We start from the raw sequence: 25,443 nt of genomic DNA, 5'->3' as shown, positions 1-25,443 counted from the left end.
CCCTCACCCCTCACGCGCTCCGGTCCGCCGTTTCCGTTTCCGGTCGGCACGTGCCCGCCTCCCACCCCCCTTCCTCCCCCCCACTTCCCACGCGCTCCGCCCAACCACTTCCGTTTCCGGTCGGCACGTGCTCGCCCCCCTCACTACGCACGCGCTATGCCCCGCCTCTTCCGTTTCCGGTCGGCACGTGCTCACCCCCCCCCACTCACTCACCACGCGCGCTCCACGCAGCAGCAGCAGCTGCCTCAGACTCCGTTCTCTTTTCCCGCCATTTTACAGCCCCCCCCCCATTCCCCTCAGCATCCCTCACAACACCTCCACACACCCCCCCCCCTCAACAAACGCGCTCCATTTAACTCGAAGCCCTCACCGTCACCTCCTTCATCCACAGACTCCGACCCGGCCTCCCACCACGGCCTCATTCGCCCGCCGAAAACGCCTTGGACCGGTCCGATACCCGTACCGCGACTCCATCGCCGCCGTCTCCTCCTCATCCTCCTCCATCTCCTCCACCTCGTCGCATCGCCGCCGTCTCCTCACGCCCACCGCCACATCTCCAGCACGTCGCTACGGCCCAGCAGCTGCGTCAGCCGCTACTGATTTGACCGCTGCGTTATCGTCAACAACAGCAGCAACAACAACAACATCATCGTCCGCCATGCCGAACATCAAAGTGTTCAGCGGCTCGTCGCACCCCGATCTCTCGCAGCGCGTGGCGGACCGCCTCGGCCTCGAGCTGGGCAAGGTGGTGACCAAGAAGTTCAGCAACCAGGAGACGTGGTGAGTGGTGAGGGGATTGGTGAGGGGTGAGGGGGTTGGTAGTGGTGAGTGGTGAGGGGGTGAGGGGTAAGGGGGTTGGTGAGTGGCCTCGAACTGGGCAAGGTGGTGACCAAGAAGTTCAGCAACCAAGAGACGTGGTGAGGGGTGAGGGAGTGGGTGAGGGGGTTGGTGAGTGGTGAGGGGGTTGGTGAGTGGTGAGGGGGTTGGTGAGTGGTGATGAGGGGGTTGGTGAGTGGTGATGAGGGGGTTGGTGAGTGGTGATGAGGGGGTTGGTGAGTGGTGACGAGGGGGTTGGTGAGTGGTGAGTGGGTTGGTGAGTGGTGAGTGGGTTGGTGAGGGGGTTGGTGAGTGGTGAGTGCGGAGCAGTTGAGGGGGTTGGTGAGTGGTGAGGGGTGAGTGGTGAGTGGGTTGGTGAGGGGTGAGAGGGTTGGTGAGTGGTGAGGGGGTTGGTGAGTGGGTGAGGGGGTTGGTGAGGGGGTTGGTGAGTGGTGAGGGGGTTGGTGAGTGGTGAGTGCGGAGCGGGTGAGGGGATTGGTGAGGGGGTAGGTGGGTGGGTTGGTGAGGGGGCTGGTGAGTGGACTGGTTGGTGAGGTGGCGGGTGAGTGGGTTGGTGTGGAGCGGGTGAGGGGAGACCGGGTGAGTGAGCGGGTGAGAGAGAGGGGAGGGGGGAGACGTGGTGAGGGAGTGAGTGAGCGTGAGGGAGACGTGGCGAGTGATCTGGTGAGGAGCGAGTGAGAGGGAGACGTGGTGAGGAAGTGATCTGGTGAGGGGGCCACGTGGCGAGGAAGTGATCTGGTGAGGGAGGCACGTGGTGGGTGAGTGAGGGGGAGATGTGGTGAGTGATCTGGTGAGCGGGAGACGTGGTGAGTGAGGGGTAGACGTGGTGAGCGGGAGACGTGGTGAGTGAGACACGTGGTGAGTGAGACACGTGGTGAGTGAGACACGTGGTGAGTGAGACACGTGGTGAGTGAGACACGTGGTGAGTGAGACACGTGGTGAGTGAGACACGTGGTGAGTGAGACACGTGGTGAGTGAGACACGTGGTGAGTGAGACACGTGGTGAGTGAGACACGTGGTGAGTGAGAGACGTGGTGAGCGGGAGACGTGGTGAGCGTCAGACGTCGTGAGTGATCTGGTGAGCGGGAGACGTGGTGAGGGGGCCACGTGGTGAGTGTGCCACGTGGTGAGGGAGTGATTTGGTGAGCGAGAGACGTGGTGAGGGAGGGGGAGACGTGGTGAGCGGGAGACGTGGTGAGTGTGAGACGTGGTGAGTGTGAGACGTGGTGAGCGGGAGACGTGGTGATTGAGTGATTTGGTGAGGAGACGTGGTGAGGGAGTGATCTGGTGAGCGGGCCACGTGGTGAGGGAGTTGAGTGACGGGGGTGGGGGGGAGATTGACCCCACGACCTCCTGCGTACCAGGCGAGGTCGTCAACATCTCGCTACTGCGATAATCAGATCGACACACAAACTCCGAATGATGCTGCTGATGCAAAACTAAAATGAAACTAACGAATCGTCACCAAGCTCAGGACCCATCTCAGCTGCTTGTGCAGCTCTTCCAGAAGCCATCTGACGATCAAAGTTGATAGCAGCTGTGTAACACGATCTTTGTGCCTAGGTAGTAAAGTGTGTAGTGAAGTGTTATTTTCTAATTGCTTATGCCTCAAAAGCACACGTAGTGGATTTTATTCCCCACAAATGGATTGTGTGGATTCCTGTAGTCACGAAAGCTTAAAATCAAATTGTATAAAGGTGTCAGTTTATGTACCAGTCGAAAGGGTAAAAACCTATCACTATATTTTGCCACTGGTAAAGGAGATGTCTCATAGTGTAAATGTTTACCCCGAGCTCTCAATACTCTGGTAGTGCGCTGTCTTTGAGTTGTGCGCCTTTTGGCGTCATCTGGTCCAACACCATGTGTGACTAGGCTCTAAGAAAAGCTGTCTCGGGTGTGGACCAATCAACTTCAAGGACAGTGCATATCATTATCATCATCAGAGTTGTTTCTTTTTCTTTGCATTCTGACTGCTTGTGTTGTGGTTATTGCAAACATGATCCCTTGTATAAAGGTGTCAGTTTTTGTACCAGTCGAAAGGGTAAAAACCTATTACTATATTTTGCCACTGGTAAAGGAGATGTCTCATAGTGTAAATGTTTACCCCGAGCTCTCAATACTCTGATAGTGCGCTGTCTTTGAGTTGTGCGCCTTTTGGCGTCATCTGGTCCAACACCAATGGAGACTAGGCTCTAAGAAAAGCTGTCTCGGGTGTGGACCAATCAACTTTAAGGACAGTGCATATCATTATCATCATCCTCAGAGTTGTTTCTTTTGTTTGCATTTTGACTGCTTGTGTTGCGGTTATTGCAAACATGATCCCTTGTACAAAGGTGTCAGTTTTTGTACCAGTTGAAAGGGTAAAAACCTATTACTATATCAAGATTATTCCCCACCAACTTGGCTTTTGTGACCAGGAGTTTGATATTTTTAAATGTGTCTATTTTCATAGAGAAAACGTGGCCTGCATTTGCGTAATTCCTTCACGTAAAGTTCTGCTTACGAAAGCAAAGTTTATGGGGAATAATAATAGCAGCCATTTCCTGTACTTTTGAGGCATAAGCAATTAGAAATTATAACGCTTTAGTAGCCAGGGACAAAGATCGTGTTACATAATTATCGTGTAACGTTGCTACACAAAACGTCGGCTGCCCAAATGTTGGGCCCTGTGGTTATACGTCGCGATGCCAACTTCGTTTTAAGCCGGAATTGATTAAATTAACACCTCAGAATTGAATGACATTTCACCTCAGAATTGAATGACATTTTACCTCTGAATAAAATTTTTATTTCAGAATTCAATGACATTTTACCTCAATTCAGTGACATTTTACCTCGGAATTAATTAAATTTTCACCTTAGAATTCAATGACATTTCACCTCAGAATTCAATGACATTTTCCCTCAGAATTAATACAATTTCCACCTCAGAATTCAATGACAATTCACCTCAGAATTCAATGACATTTTTTTTTTCTCGTAGTCTTCGTGTGGAAATGTAAAGCGGCAGCAGAAATCAACGCTAGACGCTTGTCTCTACGTGAACTGAACTCTAAACGAAACCACGTGGCTTGTCGTCACGTGGGAATTTCTCGCGCGACATTCATTCGAAGTGTAGAGGGGTTTTAAAAAACGGAGGAGGTCCCGAAGAAGAAAAATCCACGCGACCGCACGGACAGACGGGAGAGCGAGCGAGAGAGAGAAACACTCAAATTCCGTTATACTGGTAGGAACCTCCTGGTTACACCAGCCCACACGGGATTATTGTGTCCGTCCGTCGTGCATCCAAAAATTGGAGGGGCTGGGTGGAGAGGGGAGGGTAGGGAGGGGCTGGGTGGGGAGGGGCTGGGTGGGAAGGGGCTGGTCACCCCGTGGTGCCCTTATCATCACCACGGTGGCTAGGAGATGTTAACTACCTCGCCTGGTCTACAGGAGGTCATGGGTTCGATCCTGACCCTGACGCCTGCTGCTGTATATTTGGAGTTTGCGTCTCTCTCATCCTGATCACGGTGGCCAGGAGATGTTAACTGCCTTGCCTGGTATACAGGAGGTCGTGGGTTAGATCCGGAAGCTGACGCCTGCTGCTGTATATTTGAAGTTTGCATGTCTCTCATCATCATCACGGTGACTCCAAATACACAGCAGCAGGCCTCGTCAGGGTCAGGATTGAACCCACGACCTCCCGGATACCAGGCGAGGTAGTTAACATCTCCTAGCCTCCGTGGTGATGAGAGAGAGAGACACAGACTCCAAATACACAGAAGCAGGCCTCGTCAGGGTCAGGATTGAACCCACAACATCTGCCTTGGTGCGAGTGGTGGTTTGTGCGTTACGCTACCAACCCGGTTAAAGACCCGAGTTCGATTCCCCGCTCACGGCCACCAACACCGCTGATGACGATCATCTGAACCGGTCTTGGGCCTCCCCTAGGTCGACTCGGCCTCAAATGAGTACCTGGTGTAGCGGTGTGTAGTAAACATCGTCACTGGGGGAGATACAAACACGGCCGGGCGTGGTGTTGGCCACCCACCCACAGCCTCGCGTGCCACAGTGCCGGTAGCCTTCATAGCAGAGGTCGCAAACGACCTCTGCTGCACCAGGGTCGCAAATGGGTACCCGTTCCCTACCCGTTCCCTACCCGAAATGAGTGACAAACGGTTACTCACCACCATTGGAACCTCATTTGCCAGTAAAAATATGATAATTGTTTTTTTACCCTTCTATCTGGCAACAAAACTGACACCTTTTTTTTGCAAGCAGTCATGTTTACATAGAACACAATACCTGCAGCCATAATGCAAACAAAACACACACAACTCTGATAATGTGCGCGACTCGCTAAGGACAGTGCATACATTATCAGAGCTGTGTTTTTTGTTTGCATTATGACTGCAGGTATTGTGGTCTATGTAAACATGACTCCTTGTAAAAAAGGTGTCAGTTTTGTTGCCAGATAGAAGGTTACTCACCAGTGACTCACGGTCTACCCGTACCCGGCCGCACCAGGGTCGCAAACGGCTACCCGTACCCGGCCGGGTACGGGTAGCCGTGTATCGGTTAGGGTACGGATATCGGGTACCCGGTTGTGACCTCTGCTTCATAAGCACTACTCGCTAACAGCCACTTGCCCCCTCGAGTCTTTCTCTGAGACTTTGAGAGGTCCCTTGCGATTGTTGATTGGAGGAGGAGGCTGCCAAGTTGGAACGCAGCCACAGAAGGAGAGAGAATTCTCCCTGCGGCTTTTAGCGGCTTCCGATAAAAAATAAACCGTTGCCCGCTATTAATACGCTCGGTGTGGAGGGGGTTCACGCGGTTTAACTTGCGCCGTGCCTCGACCCGTCTCCAATCCTGCGTCTCGCTGCGTTTTACCACCCGCCTCGGTGATGTTGACTACCTCGCCCGGTACGCAGGAGGTTGTGGGTTCGATTCCGGACCCTGACGATGCCCGCTGCTGTATATTTGAGTCTGTGTCTCTCTCTCTCACCACGGAGGCTAGGAGATGTTGACTACCTCACCCGGTACGCAGGAGTTTTCTGGTTCGATCACGGACCTTGACGACGCCTGCTGCTGTTTGTTTGGAGTCTGCGTCTCACTCTCTCTCTCCGTGGTGGCTAGGAGATGTTGACTACCTCACCCGGTACGCAGGAGTTTTCTGGTTCGATCACGGACCTTGACGACGCCTGCTGCTGTTTGTTTGGAGTCTGCGTCTCACTCTCTCTCCCCGTGGTGGCTAGGAGATGTTGACTACCTCGCCTGGTACGCAGGAGGTCGTGGGTTCGATCACGGACCTTGACGACGCCTGCTGCTGTATGTTTGGAGTCTGCGTCTCACTCTCTCTCCCCGTGGTGGCTAGGAGATGTTGACTACCTCACCCGGTACGCAGGAGTTTGCTGGTTCGATCACGGACCTTGACGACGCCTGCTGCTGTATGTTTGCAGTCTGCGTGTCTTTCTCTGTCTCACCATAACAGGATGGTGGCTAGGAGATGTTGACTACCTCGCCTGGCACGCGGGAAGGTTGTGGGTTGGATTCCCGACCCTGTCATATTTTTGGAGTGTGGATTTTTGTCCGGTTCGCTACGGTCTCTCTCCCTCCACACTCAGAATCAACATCACCCGTTCAGAGTATTTGCTGCTGTGAATTTCCACACGATGACGGTAGCACATTCACCGCAAGTACGCGTGTGCGGTTAATGCCGACATGATTCCTTGCAAAAGGTTTCGATTTGTTGCTTGAATATCTCCTGAAGTTTTGGTGCCAGAAAGGGGAAAAATACCAATTCTTATAATTTTTCATACTTTGATGACTGGCCATAACAGGGTCCCGTGTTTGACGACGATTGTTATCAGCCACTTGGCGAAGCTACCATCACTTGCGGCAGCCAGGGGTCTCGAGTGAAGACCGAAAGAGAGATACGCAGCAGAGGTCGCAACCGGGTACCCGATACCTGTACCCTACCCGATACCCGGCTACCTGTACCCGGCCGGGTACGGGTACCCGTTTGCGACCCTGGTGCGGCCGGGTACGGCTACGGGTAGGCCGTGAGTCACTGGTGAGTCACCGTTTGTCACTCATTTCCCAACGTCTTGTCTTCTTCTCACAATTCAAGTTCCTAGAATCAACCCACCCGCGCCTGCAACATGGCTTCATCCCAGAGGTCGCAATCGGGTACCCGATATCCGGACCCTACCCGTACCCGGCCGGGTACGGGTAGGGTACAGGTACGGCCGGGTACGGGTACCCGTTTGCGACCCTGGTGCGGCCGGGTACGGGTAAGGAATCAAAACCCGTTTGCGACCTCTGATACGCAGTAGCTCAGCGTGTAGCATTACTCTTACCCTGGTGAAAGAAAACATTTTGACTAAAAAAAAATCTAATTTCTCAGCTCCCTTCGCTAATCCCGCGTTTTTTGGCGTACGGCGTGTTCCCGCCACATCACCCCTTCCACCCCCCGCGCTTATTTTTATCTGGCCAAACAGAAGCTTAACCCACAGCAAACACAGCCACAACAACATGCGAACAAAGTGGAGCAAAAGTTTTAGGCCGGGGGTAACCACCGTCGATTGACGCCAACTTGTGCTGGCAACAACGCAAGGTTGAACACCCCGCCCCTACACACACACACCCCCACCTACACACACACCCCCACCTACACACAACACACACACACTGCACATACACCACACACTACATACCCCACACACACCACACAGAACACACACATCGCACACACACACACCGCACACCACACCGCACACCACACACACGCACAACACACCGCACAACACACCGCACACACCACCGCACACCACACACATACCGCACAACACCGCACAACACACAACACACACACCCTACACACCACACACAACACACACCACACACACATCGCACACACCCACACCACACACACGCAAGACACAACACACACCGCACAACACACACCGTACACCGCACACACCACACACACCGCACTACACACCGCACTACACACCGCACTACACACCGCACACCACGCCGCACTTCACACCACACGTACACCACACCACACACACCGCACACCACGCACAACACACCGCACAAACACACCGCACACAACACACACACAAACACTGCACAACAAACACCGCACAACACACCACACACGTAACACACACACAACACACACACAACACACAACACACACCACACACACACATCACACACCACCACACACACACCACACACACAACACACACACATCACACACCACACACACACCGCCGCCTCCGTTTTGATCGGGGGAGGGGGGGGTTGTGGCGTAGTGGAGAACATCAAACAACGCGTTGTTACATTTTATTCTTTCCCCCCCCCCCCGACTTGGCATTATTTTCTGTCCGTTCTTTGAGCCCTCAAGGGCGGCGGGCGGCACTGCTCGCGATTTGAAGAGAGAACGCGGCGTTTGTCAGCGTGGTGGGGGGACAGCTGATGCACAGATATCGATGGACCTTCCTAACACCCTCCCCACCCCCCCCCCCATCGTACAAACAGGATGTGCTTCGAGAAAATGTGAAGCTTTCGTGACTGCAGGGTCTTTCGCTAAAGCCACGGAGATAGAAAAAAGAAAAGAAAATATCACGACGTTTCGATCGCAACACAAGCAATCGTCATCAGCACAGTGAGTGGCAGCAGCGCCGTGGGTCAGAGGTCGCAACCGGGTACCCGATACCCGGACCCTACCCGATACCCGGCTACCCGGCCGGATACGGGTACCCGTTTGCGACCCTGGTGCGGCCGGGTACGGGTAGGCCGTGAGTCACTGGTGAGTCACCGTTTGTCACTCATTTCCCAACGTCTTGTCTCTTCTCACAATTCAAGTTCCTAGAATCAACCCACCCGCGCCTGCAACATGGCTTCATCCCAGAGGTCGCAATCAGGTACCCGATACCCGGCCGGGTACGGGTAGGGTACGGGTGCGGCCGGGTACGGGTAGGCCGTGAGTCACTGGTGAGTCACCGTTTGTCACTCATTTCGGGTAGGGTACGGGTAGGGAACGAGTACCCGTACCCAGCCGGGTACGGGTATGGGTACCCATTTGCGACCCTGGTGCGGCCGGGTACGGGTACGGGATCAAAACCCGTTTGCGACCTCTGCCGTAGGGGGCAGCGATTGGAATGCAAAAGGAAAAGTTGCGGGCCTTGATCAGGAGAGAGAGAGAGAGAATGTCATTGTAGGTGGTTTGTGTCTCACCTGTAATTACCTCCCTGACCCCCAGGTGTGCGTGGTTTGTGTGCTTACCTGACCAAACCGGCTCAGCCACCCACCGTTCGTCACGTCGTGTGCATGGTGACCTTCTTTTGCACCGCCGTACATAGCCAAGCGGACGTGCGGAGCGGAAGCACAACAAACTAAACACACAGTGTGGAGTCTGTGGGCAGTGTTGGGTCTGTGGGCAGTGTTGAATCTGTGGGTGGCAGTGTTGGGTCTGTGGTGCAGTGTTGGGTCTGTGGGCAGTGTTGAATCTGTGGGTGGCAGTGTTGGGTCTGTGGTGCAGTGTTGGGTCTGTGGTGCAGTGTTGGGTCTGTGGTGCAGTGTGGAGTCTGTGGTGCAGTGTGGAGTCTGTGGTGCAGTGTGGAGTCTGTGGTGCAGTGTGGAGTCTGTGGTGCAGTGTGGAGTCTGTGGTGCAGTGTTGAGTCTGTGGTGCAGTGTTGAGTCTGTGGGCAGTGTTGAGTCTGTGGGCAGTGTTGAGTCTGTGTGTGTGTATGTATGTGTGTGTATGTGTGTGTGTGTATGTATGTGTGTGTTTATGTGTGTGTTTATGTGTGTGTGTGTGTATGTGTGTGTATGTGTGTGTATGTGTGTGTATGTGTGTGTATGTGTGTGTGTATGTGTGTGTATGTGTGTGTGTGTATGTGTGTGTGTGTATGCATGTTGAACGTCTTCGGCACCACCGAGCGTAGCCAACCGTGCTAATCGGAGGTGTAGGCGTGGCATGAAGGACAACAAACTAAACACAACAACAACAACAAGCAGTTCTAAAGGTGTCGTCAGGGTCCGGGATCGAACCCGCGACCTCCTGTGTACCAGGCGAGGTAGTCAACATTTCATAGCCACCGTGGTGGGGATGAGAGACAAACTCCACATATACAACAGCAGCAGGCATCGTCAGGGTCGGGATCGAACTCGCGACCTCCTGTAAACAAGGCGAGGTAGTCAACATCTCATAGCCACCGTGGTGGTGATGAGAGACAAACTCCACATATACAACAGCAGCAGGCATCGTCAGGGTCTGTATGGAACCCACGACCTCCTGCGTACCAGGCGAGGTAGTCAACATCTCTCAGTGTCTGGGATCGAACCCACGACATCCTGCGTACCAGGCGAGGTAGTCAACATCTCTCAGTGTCTGGGATCGAACCCACGACCTCCTGCGTACCAGGCGAGGTAGTCAACATCTCTCAGTGTCTGGGATCGAACCCACGACCTCCTGCGTACCAGGCGAGGTAGTCAACATCTCTCAGTGTCTGGGATCGAACCCACGACATCCTGCGTACCAGGCGAGGTAGTCAACATCTCTCAGTGTCTGGGATCGAACCCACGACATCCTGCGTACCAGGCGAGGTAGTCAACATCTCTCAGTGTCTAGGATCGAACCCACGACATCCTGCGTACCAGGCGAGGTAGTCAACATCTCTCAGTGTCTAGGATCGAACCCACGACCTCCTGCGTACCAGGCGAGGTAGTCAACATCTCTCAGTGTCTGTGATCGAACCCACGACATCCTGCGTACCAGGCGAGGTAGTCAACATCTCTCAGTGTCTAGGATCGAACCCACGACCTCCTGCGTACCAGGCGAGGTAGTCGACATCTCTCAGTGTCTAGGATCGAACCCACGACCTCCTGCGTACCAGGCGAGGTAGTCGACATCTCTCAGTGTCTAGGATCGAACCCACGACCTCCTGCGTACCAGGCGAGGTAGTCAACATCTCACCGCCCCACCCCCTGCCCCCCCCAGCGTGGAGATCGGCGAGAGCGTGCGCGGCGAGGACGTGTACATCATCCAGAGCGGCTCGGGCGAGATCAACGACAACCTCATGGAGATGCTGATCATGATCAACGCGTGCAAGATCGCCTCGTCGTCGCGCGTCACCGCCGTCATCCCGTGCTTCCCGTACGCGCGGCAGGACAAGAAGGACAAGGTCAGGCAACGCGGCGGCGACGACGTGGGTACTCCTCCTCATACTCATACTACTCGTGATCCTACTCGTGATCCTACTCGTGATCCTACTGGTGATCCTACTCGTGATCCTACTCGTGATCCTACTCCTCCTCCTACTCGTGATCCTACTCGTGATCCTACTCGTGATCCTACTCGTGATCCTACTCGTGATCCTACTCCTCCTCCTTCTCTCTCTGTCTCTGTCTGTGTCTCTCCCTGTGTCTGTCTCTCTGTGTCTCTGTGTCTCTCTGTCTGTGTCTCTCTGTCTCTCTGTCTGTGTCTCTCTCTGTGTCTGTCTCTCTGTGTCTCTGTGTCTCTGTCTGTGTCTGTCTGTCTCTCTGTCTGTGTCTCTCTCTCTCTCTCTGTGTCTGTCTCTCTGTGTCTCTGTCTCTCTGTCTCTCTCTGTTTGTCTCTCTGTCTCTTTCTGTGTCTCTCTGTCTCTCTGTCTGTGTCTCTCTCTGTGTCTGTCTCTCTGTGTCTCTGTCTGTCTCTTTGTCTCTCTCTTTCTCTCTGTCTGTCTCTCTCTGTCTCTCTCTGTGTCTCACTGTGTCTCTGTCTGTCTCTCTGTCGCTCTCTGTGTCTCTGTCTTTCTCTGTCTCTCTGTGTCTCTGTCTCTCTCTCCACCCCCCCCCCCTCTCTCTCCACCCCCCCTCTCTCTCTCCAGCCCCCCCCTCTCTCTCTCCAGCCCCCCCTCTCTCCAGCCCCCCCCTCTCTCCAGCCCCCCCCCTCTCTCTCCAGCCCCCCCTCTCTCTCTCTAGCCCCCCCTCTCTCCAGCCCCCCCCCTCTCTCTCCAGCCCCCCCCCCTCTCTCTCCAGCCCCCTCTCCCACCAATCGACCCAAATTCCCCGGTGATTTCGCTCGACTTTTTGAGCGGTGGGGTCAAGATTTGCTTTGAGCTCCCCCGGCAGTCGACCCAATCGGTGCAAATCGATGCACCACGACGATCGTTTGTTGTGGTGGTGGTTGTGGTGGTTGGTGTTGGTGGTGGTTGTGGTGGTGGTGGTGGTGGCGGTGGTTGTGGTGGCGGTGGTGGTGGTGGTGGTTGTGGTGGTGGTGGTAGTGGTGGTTGTGGTGTTGGTGGTGGTTGTGGTGGTGGTGGTAGTGGTTGTGGTGGTGGTTGTGGTGGTTGGTGGTGGTGGTGGTTGTGCTGGTGGTGGTTGTGGTGTTGGTGGTGGTTGTGGTGGCGGTGGTGGTGGCGGTGGCTTTGCTTGCGGTGGCTTTGCTTCTCCGTGGCGCTCTCTCTCCGCCGCGACGCGCAGTTCGTCTGTGTACCCCTGCAGCCCCTACAGCCCCTACAGCCCCTGTGTGTACCCCTACAGCTCCTACAGCCCCTGTGTGTACCCCTACAGCCCCTACCCCTACAGCCCCTACAACCCCTACAACCCCTACAACCCCTGCAGCCCCTACAACCCCTACAGCCCCTGTGTGTACCCCTACAGCTCCTACAGCCCCTGTGTGTACCCCTACAGCCCCTACCCCTACAGCCCCTACAACCCCTACAACCCCTACAACCCCTACAGCCTCTACCCCTACAGCCCCTGCAGCCCCTGTGTGTGTACCCCTACAGCCCCTACCCCTACAGCCCCTGCAGCCCCTACAACCCCTACAACCCCTACAGCCCCTGTGTGTGTACTCCTACAGCTCCTACAACCCCTACAACCCCTACCCCTGTGTGTCCCCTACCCCTGTGTGTGTACCCCTACCCCTGTGTGTGTCCCCTACCCCTGTGTACCCCTACCCCTGTGTGTGTCCCCTACCCCTGTGTGTGTACCCCTACCCCTGTGTGTGTCCCCTACCCCTGTGTGTGTCCCCTACCCCTGTGTGTGTACCCCTACCCCTGTGTGTCCCCTACCCCTGTGTGTGTACCCCTACCCCTGTGTGTGTCCCCTACCCCTGTGTACCCCTACCCCTGTGTGTGTCCCCTACCCCTGTGTGTGTACCCCTACCCCTGTGTGTGTCCCCTACCCCTGTGTGTGTCCCCTACCCCTGTGTGTCCCCTACCCCTGTGTGTGTCCCCTCCCCTGTGTGTGTCCCCTACCCCTGTGTGTCCCCTACCCCTGTGTGTGTCCCCTACCCCTGTGTGTGTCCCCTACCCCTGTGTGTGTCCCCTACCCCTGTGTGTGTCCCCTACCCCTGTGTGTGTCCCCTACCCCTGTGTGTCCCCTACCCCTGTGTGTGTCCCCTACCCCTGTGTGTGTCCCCTACCCCTGTGTGTCCCCTACCCCTGTGTGTGTCCCCTACCCGTGTGTGTACCCCTACCCCTGTGTGTGTACCCCTACCCCTGTGTGTGTCCCCTACCCCTGTGTGTGTCCCCTACCCCTGTGTGTGTACCCCTACCCCTGTGTGTGTACCCCTACCCCTGTGTGTGTCCCCTACCCCTGTGTGTGTCCCCTACCCCTGTGTGTGTACCCCTACCCCTGTGTGTGTACCCCTACCCCTGTGTGTGTACCCCTACCCCTGTGTGTGTCCCCTACCCTTGTGTGTGTACCCCTACCCCTGTGTGTGTCCCCTACCCCTGTGTGTGTACCCCTACCCCTGTGTGTGTACCCCTACCCCTGTGTGTGTACCCCTACCCCTGTGTGTGTACCCCTACCCCTGTGTGTGTACCCCTACCCCTGTGTGTGTACCCCTACCCCTGTGTGTGTACCCCTACCCCTGTGTGTGTCCCCTACCCCTGTGTGTGTCCCCTACCCCTGTGTGTGTACCCCTACCCCTGTGTGTGTACCCCTACCCCTGTGTGTGTACCCCTACCCCTGTGTGTGTACCCCTACCCCTGTGTGTGTACCCCTACCCCTGTGTGTGTACCCCTACCCCTGTGTGTGTACCCCTACAGCCCTGTGTGTGTACCCCTACCCCTGTGTGTGTACCCCTACAGCCCTGTGGCCACTACTTAAGCTGTAGTGGCACTACTAGAAACCCATAGAGACCCATAGTCTCATAGAGACCCGTAGAGACTCATAGATCCATTGAGACTCATGTAAACTCATAGAACCACATACTCAGAGATCCATTGAGATCCATAGAGTCTCATAGAGACCCGTAGAGACTCATAGAGACACAGAGACCCACAGAGACCCACAGAGACCCACAGAGACCCACAGAGACCCACAGAGACTAATAGAGACCCACAGAGACTAATAGAGACCCACAGAGACCCATATAGATCCACAGAACCATATAGACCCACAGACTCAGAGACCCACAGAGACTCATAGAGACCCACAGAAACCCAGATAGACCCACAGAGACCCACAGAAACCCATATAGATCCACAGAGCCATATAGACACACAGAGACTCAGACCCACAGAGGCTGAGACTCATAGAGACTCAGCAAAACGTGCAGTTAGCACACCGTTACCACTGCTACTACGACACTATCTGCACCCATCGATCGCGGCGGCGATGATGATGACGACGACGACGACGACGATCAACGCTTCGGCCTTTGAAGCTGCTTCCCCCTTTGTTGCCGCGAGCCCTTTGGTCCATAGGGCTGATATCAGCGCACGGGGGGGTCAAGGCAAAGCCGTAATAAACACAGACTACTGTCTAGTTCCGTGTGAACCCCCCCCTCTCCACGCCCCACCAAGCACGCCTGCATTCTCTAACCGCGTTATCTGTTTTGTGTGTTTCTACCACGAGTCTCTCTCTGCGTAGCGGTTAGTGCGCGCGCACTCGATGATTGGACCACGCCTCGTTGGTAATGTTGTGGCGTGGCCTGTTGGTGTTTTTGAACATCTTACTGACGCAGCAGACAGACAGACGGGGTAAAAAAGGCTTTGATTTTTACGTAATTTTTACATAATTCAATATCTTTGATAGTGGCGTAGCAAAGTGTCCTATAAAAACACACACACGCACGCACAACTGCTTAACCGGAGCTGTTTAATGATTTTGATGTTGGCATTGGACTTGGCACCTTTTGGCGGCGGCTGCTGCCTCTGGTTTGAAGGCCTATGATGGGTGTCAAGGACTTTGCGAACATCGCCAACGCAATTTGTATTTGCGTGTTTTGACCATGAGTCTCTTGTGCACGTGTGTGTGTGTGGCGGTTAGTTGCGGACACGATGCTGCCTTGTTAGTAGTATCAGCGTGTCTCTTTGGTGTTTGAACATTTTACGAACACCGCTCCAGTTATAGTAGTAGGTTTTTACCCTTTCGACTGGTACAAAAAGTGACACCTTTGTACAAGGCATCATGTTTGCAATAACCACAACACAAGCAGTCAAAATGCAAACCAAAAGAAACAACTCTGATGATGATAATGATATGCACTGTCCTTGAAGTTGATTGGTCCACATAAGAGACAGCTTTTCTTAGAGCCTAGTCTCCATTGGTGTTGGACCAGATGACACCAGAAGGCGCACAACTCAAAGACAGCGCACTATCAGAGTATTGAGAGCTCGGGGTAAGCATTTACACTATGAGACATCTCCTTTACCTCTCAGGAAAGCTGTCTCGGGTGTGGACCAATCAACTTCAAGGACAGTGTATATCATTATCAGAGTTGTTTCTTTTTGTTTGCATTTTGACTACTTGTGTTGTGGTTATCGCAAACATGAGGAGATGTCTCATAGTGTTAACCACTCCAGTTTTTTTTGTGCAAGTCCCATTTGTATCGTAATATTTCAAGCCACTTTAGCAGCGTTGCGTTCAACTAGGGGCTGGCTGATGATGCTGATGCTCAACTAAAATTAAACATTAATTTTCGATTTAAAGCTTTCGTGACTGCAGGCATTCATATGCTTGGTTCTTTTGGTAAATAATAAAGTGATAAAACAATAAAATTCTCACAATCATTATCTTGCTGTGGTTGTCACACCTGATGACGATTGCTTGCGTTGCAATCGAAACGTCGTGAGAATTTTATTGTTTTATTATTTCCCTTCTACGTGACTTTACCGAAAGAACCAAGAATATAAAATCAAACTAGATATTGTTAAATTTCGATTTAAAGCTTTCGTGACTGCAGGGATTCATCTTATTTTATTCAGTTTTATTTTTATTATTTCCCTTCTACGTGACTTTACCGAAAGAACCAAGAAGATCTATTGTTAGCGGGTAAGGTCCGACCTGACCCATCACCGATGGTAGCAGCTCAGCGAATCGGCCGATGTCATCTTCGTCTTCGTGTGGACATTTATAGCTGCAGCCGAACACTTTAAACGCATCGTGATGTTGTTTCTAAATGTGGAGGGGAAAACCGGAGGACCCGGAGAAAATTCCACTCAACCGCGGGGCGAGAGACACGCAAACTCCAAATATGCAGCAGCAGCAGCAGCAGGCGTCAGGGTCGGGATCGAACCCACGACCTCCTGTACACCAGGCGAGGTAGTCAACATCTCATAGCCACCGTGATGATGATGAGAGACACACACTCCAAATATTCAGCAGCAGGCGTCAGGGTCGGGATCGAACCCACGACCTCCTGTACACCAGGCGAGGTAGTCAACATCTCATAGCCACCGTGATGATGATGATGAGAGACACACACTCTAAATATTCAGCAGCAGGCGTCAGGGTCGGGATTGAACCCACGACCTCCTGTACACCAGGCGAGGTAGTCAACATCTCATAGCCACCGTGATGATGATGATGAGAGACACACACTCCAAATATTCAGCAGCAGGCGTCAGGGTCGGGATTGAACCCACGACCTCCTGTACACCAGGCGAGGTAGTCAACATCTCATAGCCACCGTGATGATGATGAGAGACACACACTCCAAATATTCAGCAGCAGGCGTCAGGGTCGGGATTGAACCCACGACCTCCTGTACACCAGGCGAGGTAGTCAACATCTCCCAGCCGTGAGCGGCAAAATTGAACACCACGGGGTCACCGGGTTCACAGCGCCCGACCACTGCACCACCGCTCCCCGCAGATCTCTCTCACAAAGGCAAAAGATCCCCCCCGTGTGTAGCCTTTAACAGGCTGTCGGGGCAAGTGCCGTTAGCGAGTAGCAGCGCCGATGAAAGCCGGAACGGCACACGATGTGGTGGGTGGGTGGGTGGCCAGCACCACGCACGCCCGGCCACCTCTCTGTCTCTCCCCACCAGCTGCTCATTTGAGGCCGAGTCTACCTAGGGGCAGGCCCAGGACTGGCTTCACCTGTGAGCCACGGCTCCCCGCACACCTCTCGCCGTCTTTCTCACGCGCGCACATCGTCTAAAGCATTCTACAATAGTTCGAGACCCGAGAACTGAATTCCACCACCACCACCCACTCCTCCTCTTAGTATTTAACACACGTGCGTGTGTGTGTGCTTGATTAGTGTGTGTGTGCTTGATTAGTGTGTGTGTGCTTGATTCGTGTGTGTGTGCTTGATTAGTGTGTGTGTGCTTGATTAGCGCGTGTGTGCTTGATTAGCGCGTGTGTGCTTGATTAGTGTGTGTGTGCTTGATTAGTGTGTGTGTGCTTGATTCGTGTGTGTGTGCTTGATTCGTGTGTGTGTGCTTGATTAGTGTGTGTGTGCTTGATTCGTGTGTGTGTGCTTGATTCGTGTGTGTGTGCTTGATTCGTGTGTGTGTGCTTGATTCGTGTGTGTGTGTGCTTGATTAGCGCGTGTGTGTGTGTGCTTGATTCGCGCGCTCGCTTGATTCGCGCGCGGGTTAAATACGGAGCGGAACGAGCTTGGAGAAGTTTGGCTTTGCCGGCGGAATGCAGTTGGCTCGGGAATACAAAGGGGGGCGTTTGTCGGGGGGGGGGGGGGGGGCTGGGGCGTTCGAGGCCTTGGGGGGCGAGCGGGCGCACGTGGTGACGAACAACGGCCACCCTCTTCACAGCGCTGGCGGAGGCAGCAGCGTCTTCATTTAGATCGTGGGCCTCGTTATAGACTCGGCGGGGTGTCTGTGTGGGCTTAATTCGAACTCCTATTAGGGGCACCCCCCAACAACGGGGTATTGATCGCCGTCGTGGTTCCTAGGATCATGGTGGCGATGATGATAGTGGTGGTGGTGATGGTGGCGATGATGATAGTGGTGGTTGTTGGTGGTGGTGGTGGTTATGAGGATTGTAGTGGTGATGGTGGCGATGATAGTAGTTGTGATGGTGGCGATGATGATAGTAGTGGTGATGGTGGTGGTGATGGTCGTGGTGATGAGAATGGTGGTGGCTATGATGATAGTAGTAGTGGTGATGGTGGCGATGATGATGATTGTAGTTGTTGATGGTGGTGATGATGGTGATGAGAATGGTGGTGGCTATGATGATAGTAGTAGTGGTGATGGTGGCGATGATGATCGTAGTTGTTGATGGTGGTGATGATGGTGATGAGAATGGTGGTGGCTATGATGATAGTAGTAGTGGTGATGGTGGCGATGATGATTGTAGTTGTTGATGGTGGTGATGATGGCGATGAGGATGGTGGTGGCTATGATGATAGTAGTAGTGGTGATGGTGGCGATGATGTTGGTTGATGGTGGTTGATGGTGGTGGTGATGAGGATGGTGGTGTCTATGATGACAGTCGTGGTGATGGTGATGACGATGGTGGTATTGGTGGTGGGGATGGTGGTGGCAATGATGATTATAGCCATGGTGATGGTGGAGATGGTGGCGATGATGATGGTAGTCGTGGTTGATGATGGTGGTGGTGGGGGATGATGATAGTAGTAATGGTGGTGATGGGGGTAGTGGTTGTGGGGATGTTAGTCGTAGTGATGGTGGTGGTGATGATGATGGTAGTTGTGGTGGTGGTGGTGGTGGTGATGATGGTAGTCGTGGTGATGATTGTGGTGATGATGGTAGTCGTGGTGATGATTGTGGTGATGATGGTGGTGGTGGGGATGGTGATGGGGGATGATAATCGTAGTAATGGTGGTGATGGGGGTGGTGGTTGTGGGGATGTTAGTAGTAGTGATGTAGTTGTGGTGGTGATGGTCGTGGTGATGATGATCGTGGTGATGATCATGGTAGTGGTGGGGATGATAGTGGTGGTGGTGGTAGGTCTTAGTGGTGACGATTATGATGGTGGTGATGATCATGGTGGTGGTGGTGATGATTGTGGTGGTGATGATGGTGGTGATGATCATGGTAGTGGTGGGGATGATAGTGGTGGTGGTGGTGGTAGGTCTTAGTGGTGACGATGATGGTGGTGATGATCATGGTAGTGGTGGTGATGATAGTGGTTGTGGTAGTTCGTAGTGGTGACGATGATGGCAGTAGTGGTGATGGTGGTAGTGATGGCGATGACAACCGTTACGGTAAACCCCAAGTCACCGTCTCGCTCGGCGATTCCCATTCACGCGGAGAACACCGCCGGTTAAAAATAAACCCTCCGCCTCTCCCACCCGGCTCTTTCCTGTTGATGAATATTTTCATCGCCAATTTCCTCAAGACAGCCAAACACCGACCTTGCCGCCCTCAGCTGCCACAGAGTGTGCCCCTCCGGGACTATAACCGCACGGGCACAATCGCGGGATTAAGGTAGCGAGCGCCGATTCTCTCGTAGCGCCGGTTAATTCCTTACACGACCCGCTCTCCTGTCCAGTCTGTGGTGCGGTGTTGAGTCTGCTACGCACTGACTCAACACTGCAGCATAGACTCAGCACTCCCCATAGACGCAACACTCCCCATAGACGCAACACTGCCATCCACACACTCAACACTGCCACCCACAGACTCAACACTGCCCACAGACCCAACACTGCCACCCACAGACTCAACACTACCACCCACAGACTCAACACTACCACCCACAGACTCAACACTGCCACCCACAGACTCAACACTGCCACCCACAGACTCAACACTGCCACCCACAGACTCAACACTGCCACCCACAGACTCAACACTGCCACCCACAGACTCAACACTGCCACCCACAGACTCAACACTGCCACCCACAGACTCAACACTGCCCACAGACCCAACACTGCCACCCACAGACTCAGCACTGCACCACAGACTCAACACTGCCACCCACAGACTCAACACTGCCACCCACAGACTCAACACTGCCACCCACAGACTCAACACTGCACCACAGACTCAACACTGCCACCCAGACTCAACACTGCCACCCACAGACTCAACACTGCCACCCACAGACTCAACACTGCCACCCACATACTCAGCACTGCCACCCACAGACTCAACACTGCACCACAGACTCAAAACACTGCCACCCACAGACTCAACACTGCACCACAGACTCAACACTGCTACCCACAGACTCAACACTGCACCACAGACTCAACACTGCCACCCACAGACTCAACACTGCCACCCACAGACTCAACACTGCCACCCACAGACTCAACACTGCACCACAGACTCAACACTGCCACCCAGACTCAACACTGCCACCCACAGACTCAACACTGCCACCCACAGACTCAACACTGCCACCCACAGACTCAACACTGCCACCCACATACTCAGCACTGCCACCCACAGACTCAACACTGCACCACAGACTCAACACTGCCACCCACAGACTCAACACTGCACCACAGACTCAACACTGCTACCCACAGACTCAACACTGCACCACAGACTCAACACTGCCACCCACAGACTCAACACTGCACCACAGACTCAACACTGCTACTCACAGACTCCGTGCTGTTTAGTTTGTTGCCCCACCCGCACCTCCGGTTAGCAGCACGCTCGGCTCCGTGCGGCGGTGCCAATGAAGAAGTTCAACACGTGCAGCGCTAACCACTCCACTTCTGCGGGGTGGGAATCGTTGTGGGAATCGTCTTTGGAATAGTCGTGGGAATCGTTGCGGGAATCGTCGTGGGAATCGTTGCAGGAATCGTCGTTGGAATTGTCGTGGGAATCGTAGCGGGAATCATTGCGGGAATCGTGGGAATCGTTGGAATCGTTGCGGGAATCGTCGCGCGAATCGTTGCGGGAATCGTCATGGTGAGGGTTGTGGGGGTGTTCTATTTTAGCCGGCTTTCGCTTCACGCTGCCCCGGCTTCCTCCCCGTGTGTGTGCGCGCGTGTGTGTGTGGGCTTGTGTGTGTACGTGCGCGTGTGTGTGTTTGCGGGTGTGTACGTGTGTGTGTCTCCGTGTGTGTGTGCGTGTGTGTCTCCGTGTGTGCGGGTGTGTACGTGTGTGTGTGTGTACGTGTGTGTCTCCGTGTGCGGGTGTGTACGTGCGTGTGTCTCCGTGTGTGTGTGCGGGTGTGTACGTGTGTGTGTGCGTGTGTGTCTCAGTGTGTGTGTGTGTGTGTGCGGGTGTGTACGTGTGTGTCTCCGTGTGTGTGTGTGTGTGTGTCTCCGTGTGTGCGTGTGTGTGTCTCCGTGTGTGTACGTGTGCGGGGTGTGTACGTGCGTGTGTCTCCGTGTGTGTGTACGTGTGTGTGTGTGCGGGTGTGTACGTGCGTGTGTCTCCGTGTGTGTGTGGCGTCCGTGCAGAGCCGTGCCCCCCATCTCCGCCAAGCTGGTGGCCAACATGCTGTCGGTGGCCGGGGCCGACCACATCATCACCATGGACCTGCACGCCTCGCAGATCCAGGCAAGCTCCGCCACCCACACTCCACCCCCTCAACTCCCTCAGCTACATCACCTCCATCACCTCAACTCCCCTCCCCTCCCTCCCCCTCCCTCACCTCCCTCACCTCACGTCCCTCACCTCAACTCCCCTCCCGTCCCTCACCTCAACTCCCCTCCCCTCCCTCCCCCTCCCTCACCTACCTCACCTCACGTCCCTCACCTCAACTCCCCTCCCCTCCCTCCCCCTCCCTCACCTCCCTCACCTACCTCACCTACCTCACTCACCTCCCTCACCTCACGTCCCTCCCTCACCTCCCTCACCTCAACTCCCCTCCCTCAGCTCCCTCCCTCCCTTCCCTCCCCTCTCTCGCCTCCCTCCTCCCCTCAACTCCCTCACTCCCTCCCTCCCTCACCTCCCTCACCTCCCTCACCTCCCTCCCCCTCCCTCAACCTCCCTCCCCCCCCCTCCCTCACCTCCCTCACCTCCCTCACCTCCCTCCCCCTCCCTCAGCTCCCTCCCCTCCCTCCCTCCCCCTCCCTCCCCTCCCTCCCCCTCCCTCACCTCCCTCCCCCTCCCTCAGCTCCCTCCCCTCCCTCCCTCACCTCCCTCACCTCCCACGCCTCCCTCATCCCTCCCTCCCTCACCTCCCTCCCCAGGGCTTCTTCCACATCCCCGTAGACAATCTCTACTCTGACCACACCCTCCTCCTCCTCTCCCCTCCCTCCCCAGGGCTTCTTTGACATCCCCGTAGACAATCTGTACGCGGAGCCAGCGGTCCTCAAGTGGATCAAGGAGCACATCCCGGAGTGGAAGAACTGCATCATCGTGTCTCCTGACGCGGGCGGAGCCAAGAGGTGGGGGGGGGGTGGTGGGTTGGGGTGGTGGGGGGGGGTGGGGGGGTGGGGTGGTGGGGGGGGTGGGGTGGGAGTGGTGGGGGGGTGGGAGTGGTGGGGGGGTGGGAGTGGTGGGGGGGTGGGAGTGGTGGGGGGGTGGGAGTGGTGGGGGGGGTGGGAGTGGTGGGGGGGTGGGAGTGGTGGGGGGGTGGGAGTGGTGGGGGGGGTGGGAGTGGTGGGGGGGGTGGGAGGTGGGGGGGGTGGGAGGTGGGGGGGGTGGGAGGTGGGGGGGGGTGGGAGGTGGGGGGGGTGGGAGGTGGGGGGGGGTGGGAGGTGGGGGGGTGGGTGGTGGGGGGGTGGGAGTGGTGGGGGGGTGGGAGTGGAGGTGGTTGGCTACTCTGGTGGTGGTGGTTGTGGTTGCTGCTGTGGTGGTGGTGGTGAAGGTGGCAGTGGTGATGGCTACTGTGGTGGAGGTTGTTGTGGTGGTGGTGGTGGTGAAGGTGGAGGTGGTGATGGCTACTGTGGTGGAGGTTGTTGTGGCGGTGGTGATGGCTACTGTGGTGGTGGTGGATTGTTGCTGTGACGGTGATGGCTGCTGCTGAGCGTACCGTTTCCTCCCCCCTCCCCCCCTCTCTCACCCCCTCTCTCCACCCCCCTCTCACCCCATTCCCCCTCTCCATCCCCCCCCCTTCTCTCCCCCTCTCTCCATCCCCCCCTCTCTCCCCCCCCTCTCTCCCCCCCCCTCTCTCCCCCCCCCTCTCTCCCCCCCTCTCCCCCCCTCCCCCTCTCTCCCCCCCTCTCTCCCCCCCCCTCTCTCCCCCTTCTCTCTTCATCTCTCCCCCCTCTCCTCCCCCCCCTCTCTCCCCTTCTCTCTTCATCTCCCCCCCCTCTCTCCCCCCTCTCCCCCCTCTCTCCCCCCTCTCTACCCCCCCCTCTCTCCCCCTTCTCTCTTCATCTCCCCCCCCCTCTCCACCTCCCCCCCTTCCCCCTCTCTCCCCCCCTCTCTCCCCCCCCTCTCTCCCCCTTCTCTCTTCATCTCCCCCCCCTCTCTCCCCCCCTCTCCCCCCCTCTCTCCCCCCCCCTCCCCCTCTCTCCCCCCCTCTCCCCCCCTCTCTCCCCCCCCTCCCCCCTCCTCTCCCCCCCCCTCTCTCCCCCCCCTCTCTCCCCTTCTCTCTTCATCTCCCCCCCCTCTCTCCCCCCCTCTCCCCCCCTCTCTCCCCCCCCTCCCCCTCTCTCCCCCCCCTCTCTCCCCTTTCTCTCTCCACCTCCCCCCCTCTCCCCCCTCTCCCCCCTCTCTCCCCCTTCTCCCCCCTCTCTCCCCTCTCTCTCCCCTCTCTCTCCCCCCTCTCCCCCCCCTCTCTCCCCCCCCTCTCTCCCCCCCGTCTCTCCCCTCTCTCTCCCCCCTCTCTCCCCCCTCTCCCCCCCCTCTCTCTCCCCCCCCTCTCTCCCCCCCGTCTCTCCCCTCTCTCTCCCCCCTCTCTCCCCCCTCTCCCCCCCCTCTCCCCCCTCTCCTCCCTTCTCCCCCCTCTCTCCCCTCTCTCTCCCCCCTCTCTCCCCCCTCTCTCCCCCCTCTCTCCCCCCTCTCTCCCCCCTCTCTCCCCCCTCTCTCCCCCCTCTCTCCCCCCTCTCTCCCCCCTCTCCCCCTCTCCCCCCTCTCCCCTCCCCCCCCCCTCCCCCCCAGGGTGACGTCCATAGCGGACCGCCTCAACGTGGACTTTTGCCCTCATCCACAAGGAGCGCAAGAAAGCCAACGAGGTGGACCGCATGGTGCTGGTGGGGGCGACGTGAGGGACCGCATCGCCATCCTCGTGGACGACATGGCCGACACCTGCGGCACCATCTGTCACGCCGCCGACAAGTGAGGGGGGGGGCTGGGGGCGTGGGGGAGGAGGGGGGGTGGGGGGTGGGGGGGAGGAGAGGGGGAGGGAGGGGAAGAGGAGGGGGGGGGAGTAGATGAGAGGGGGGAGGAAGGGAGGGGGAGGAGGAGGGGAGGGGGTGGAGAGCGAGGGGGAGAGGGGGAGGGAGTGGGGTGGGGGCAGAGGAGGAGAGGGGGGGTGGGGGGGAGGAGGGGAGTGGGGGGGAGGAGGGTACGGCCGGGTACGGGTACGGGTACCCGTTTCTGCGACCCTGGTGCGGCCGGGTACGGGGGGGGTAAGGAATCAAAACCCGTGTACGCCATCCTGACGCACGGCATCGCTCACAGCACTTGCCCCTCCAGTCTGGTAGAGGCTACACGGGGGACCTTTGTCTGTGTGCCGGCAGGCTGATATCGGCTGGAGCCACCAAGGTGTACGCCATCCTGACGCACGGCATCTTCTCTGGGCCGGCCATCTCCCGCATCAACAGCGCCGCGTTCGAGGCCATCGTGGTGACCAACACCATCCCACAGGAGGACAAGATGAAGCACTGCCCCAAGATACAGGTGGGGGGGGGAGGGGGGAGGGGGGGAGGGGGAGGGAGGAGGGGGGAGAGAGAGGGGGGGATGGAGGAGGGGGGGGGGGGAGGGATTGGAGGGGGGGGGAGGGATGGAGGGGGGGGGGGAGATGGAGGACGAGGGATGGGGGAGGGGGCTGTACACCAAGACAAGTGTGCACGCACTGATACGTCTACACACATGCCGAGACACGTGTGTGCACATACACTCGTATACACACGGACACGTGTGCACACACACAAACACAATGTACGCGCAGAGGTGAATCATACTCTCTCTCCCCCCCTCCCCCTCTCCCCCCTCTCCCCCCTCCCCAGGTGATTGACATCTCCATGATCCTGGCGGAGGCCATCAGGAGAACGCACAACGGGGAGTCGGTCTCCTACCTCTTCAGCCACGTCCCCCGTACTGAGCCGCACACCGCCACTCTCGTGTCGCCGTGCGTGTGTACGTGCGTGTGTGTAGCTGCGTGTGTGCGTGTACGTGCTGTGCGTGTGTACGTGCGTGTGTACGTGTGTGTGTAGCTGCGTGTGTGTGTACGTGCGTGTGTGTGTACGTGCGTGTGTGTACGTGCGTGTGTGTGTACGTGCGTGTGTGTGTACGTGCGTGTGTGTGTAGCTGCGTGTGTGTGTACGTGCGTGTGTGTGTACGTGCGTGTGTGTGTACGTGCGTGTGTACGTGCGCGTGTACGTGTG

General features: G+C 56.3%; 1 protein-coding gene across 1 annotated transcript; it reads left to right on the top strand.

The window, feature by feature from the left end:
* Positions 1-211: 211 nt before the first annotated feature.
* Positions 212-25,342, top strand: LOC144953294 (ribose-phosphate pyrophosphokinase 2-like). The gene is given in 10 exon segments (XM_078883865.1): positions 212-780; positions 10,832-11,020; positions 17,387-17,391; positions 21,405-21,502; positions 22,211-22,335; positions 23,996-24,029; positions 24,031-24,090; positions 24,093-24,172; positions 24,577-24,736; positions 25,066-25,342. Coding segments are annotated over 10 exon segments (1,080 nt in total). The 5' UTR covers positions 212-658; the 3' UTR covers positions 25,273-25,342.
* Positions 25,343-25,443: the final 101 nt, after the last annotated feature.

This window comes from Lampetra fluviatilis, chromosome 73, assembly GCF_964198595.1.
Source record: "Lampetra fluviatilis chromosome 73, kcLamFluv1.1, whole genome shotgun sequence".
NCBI classification, from domain to species: Eukaryota; Metazoa; Chordata; class Hyperoartia; order Petromyzontiformes; family Petromyzontidae; genus Lampetra; species Lampetra fluviatilis.
This window is presented reverse-complemented; position numbering and strand designations above follow the sequence as displayed.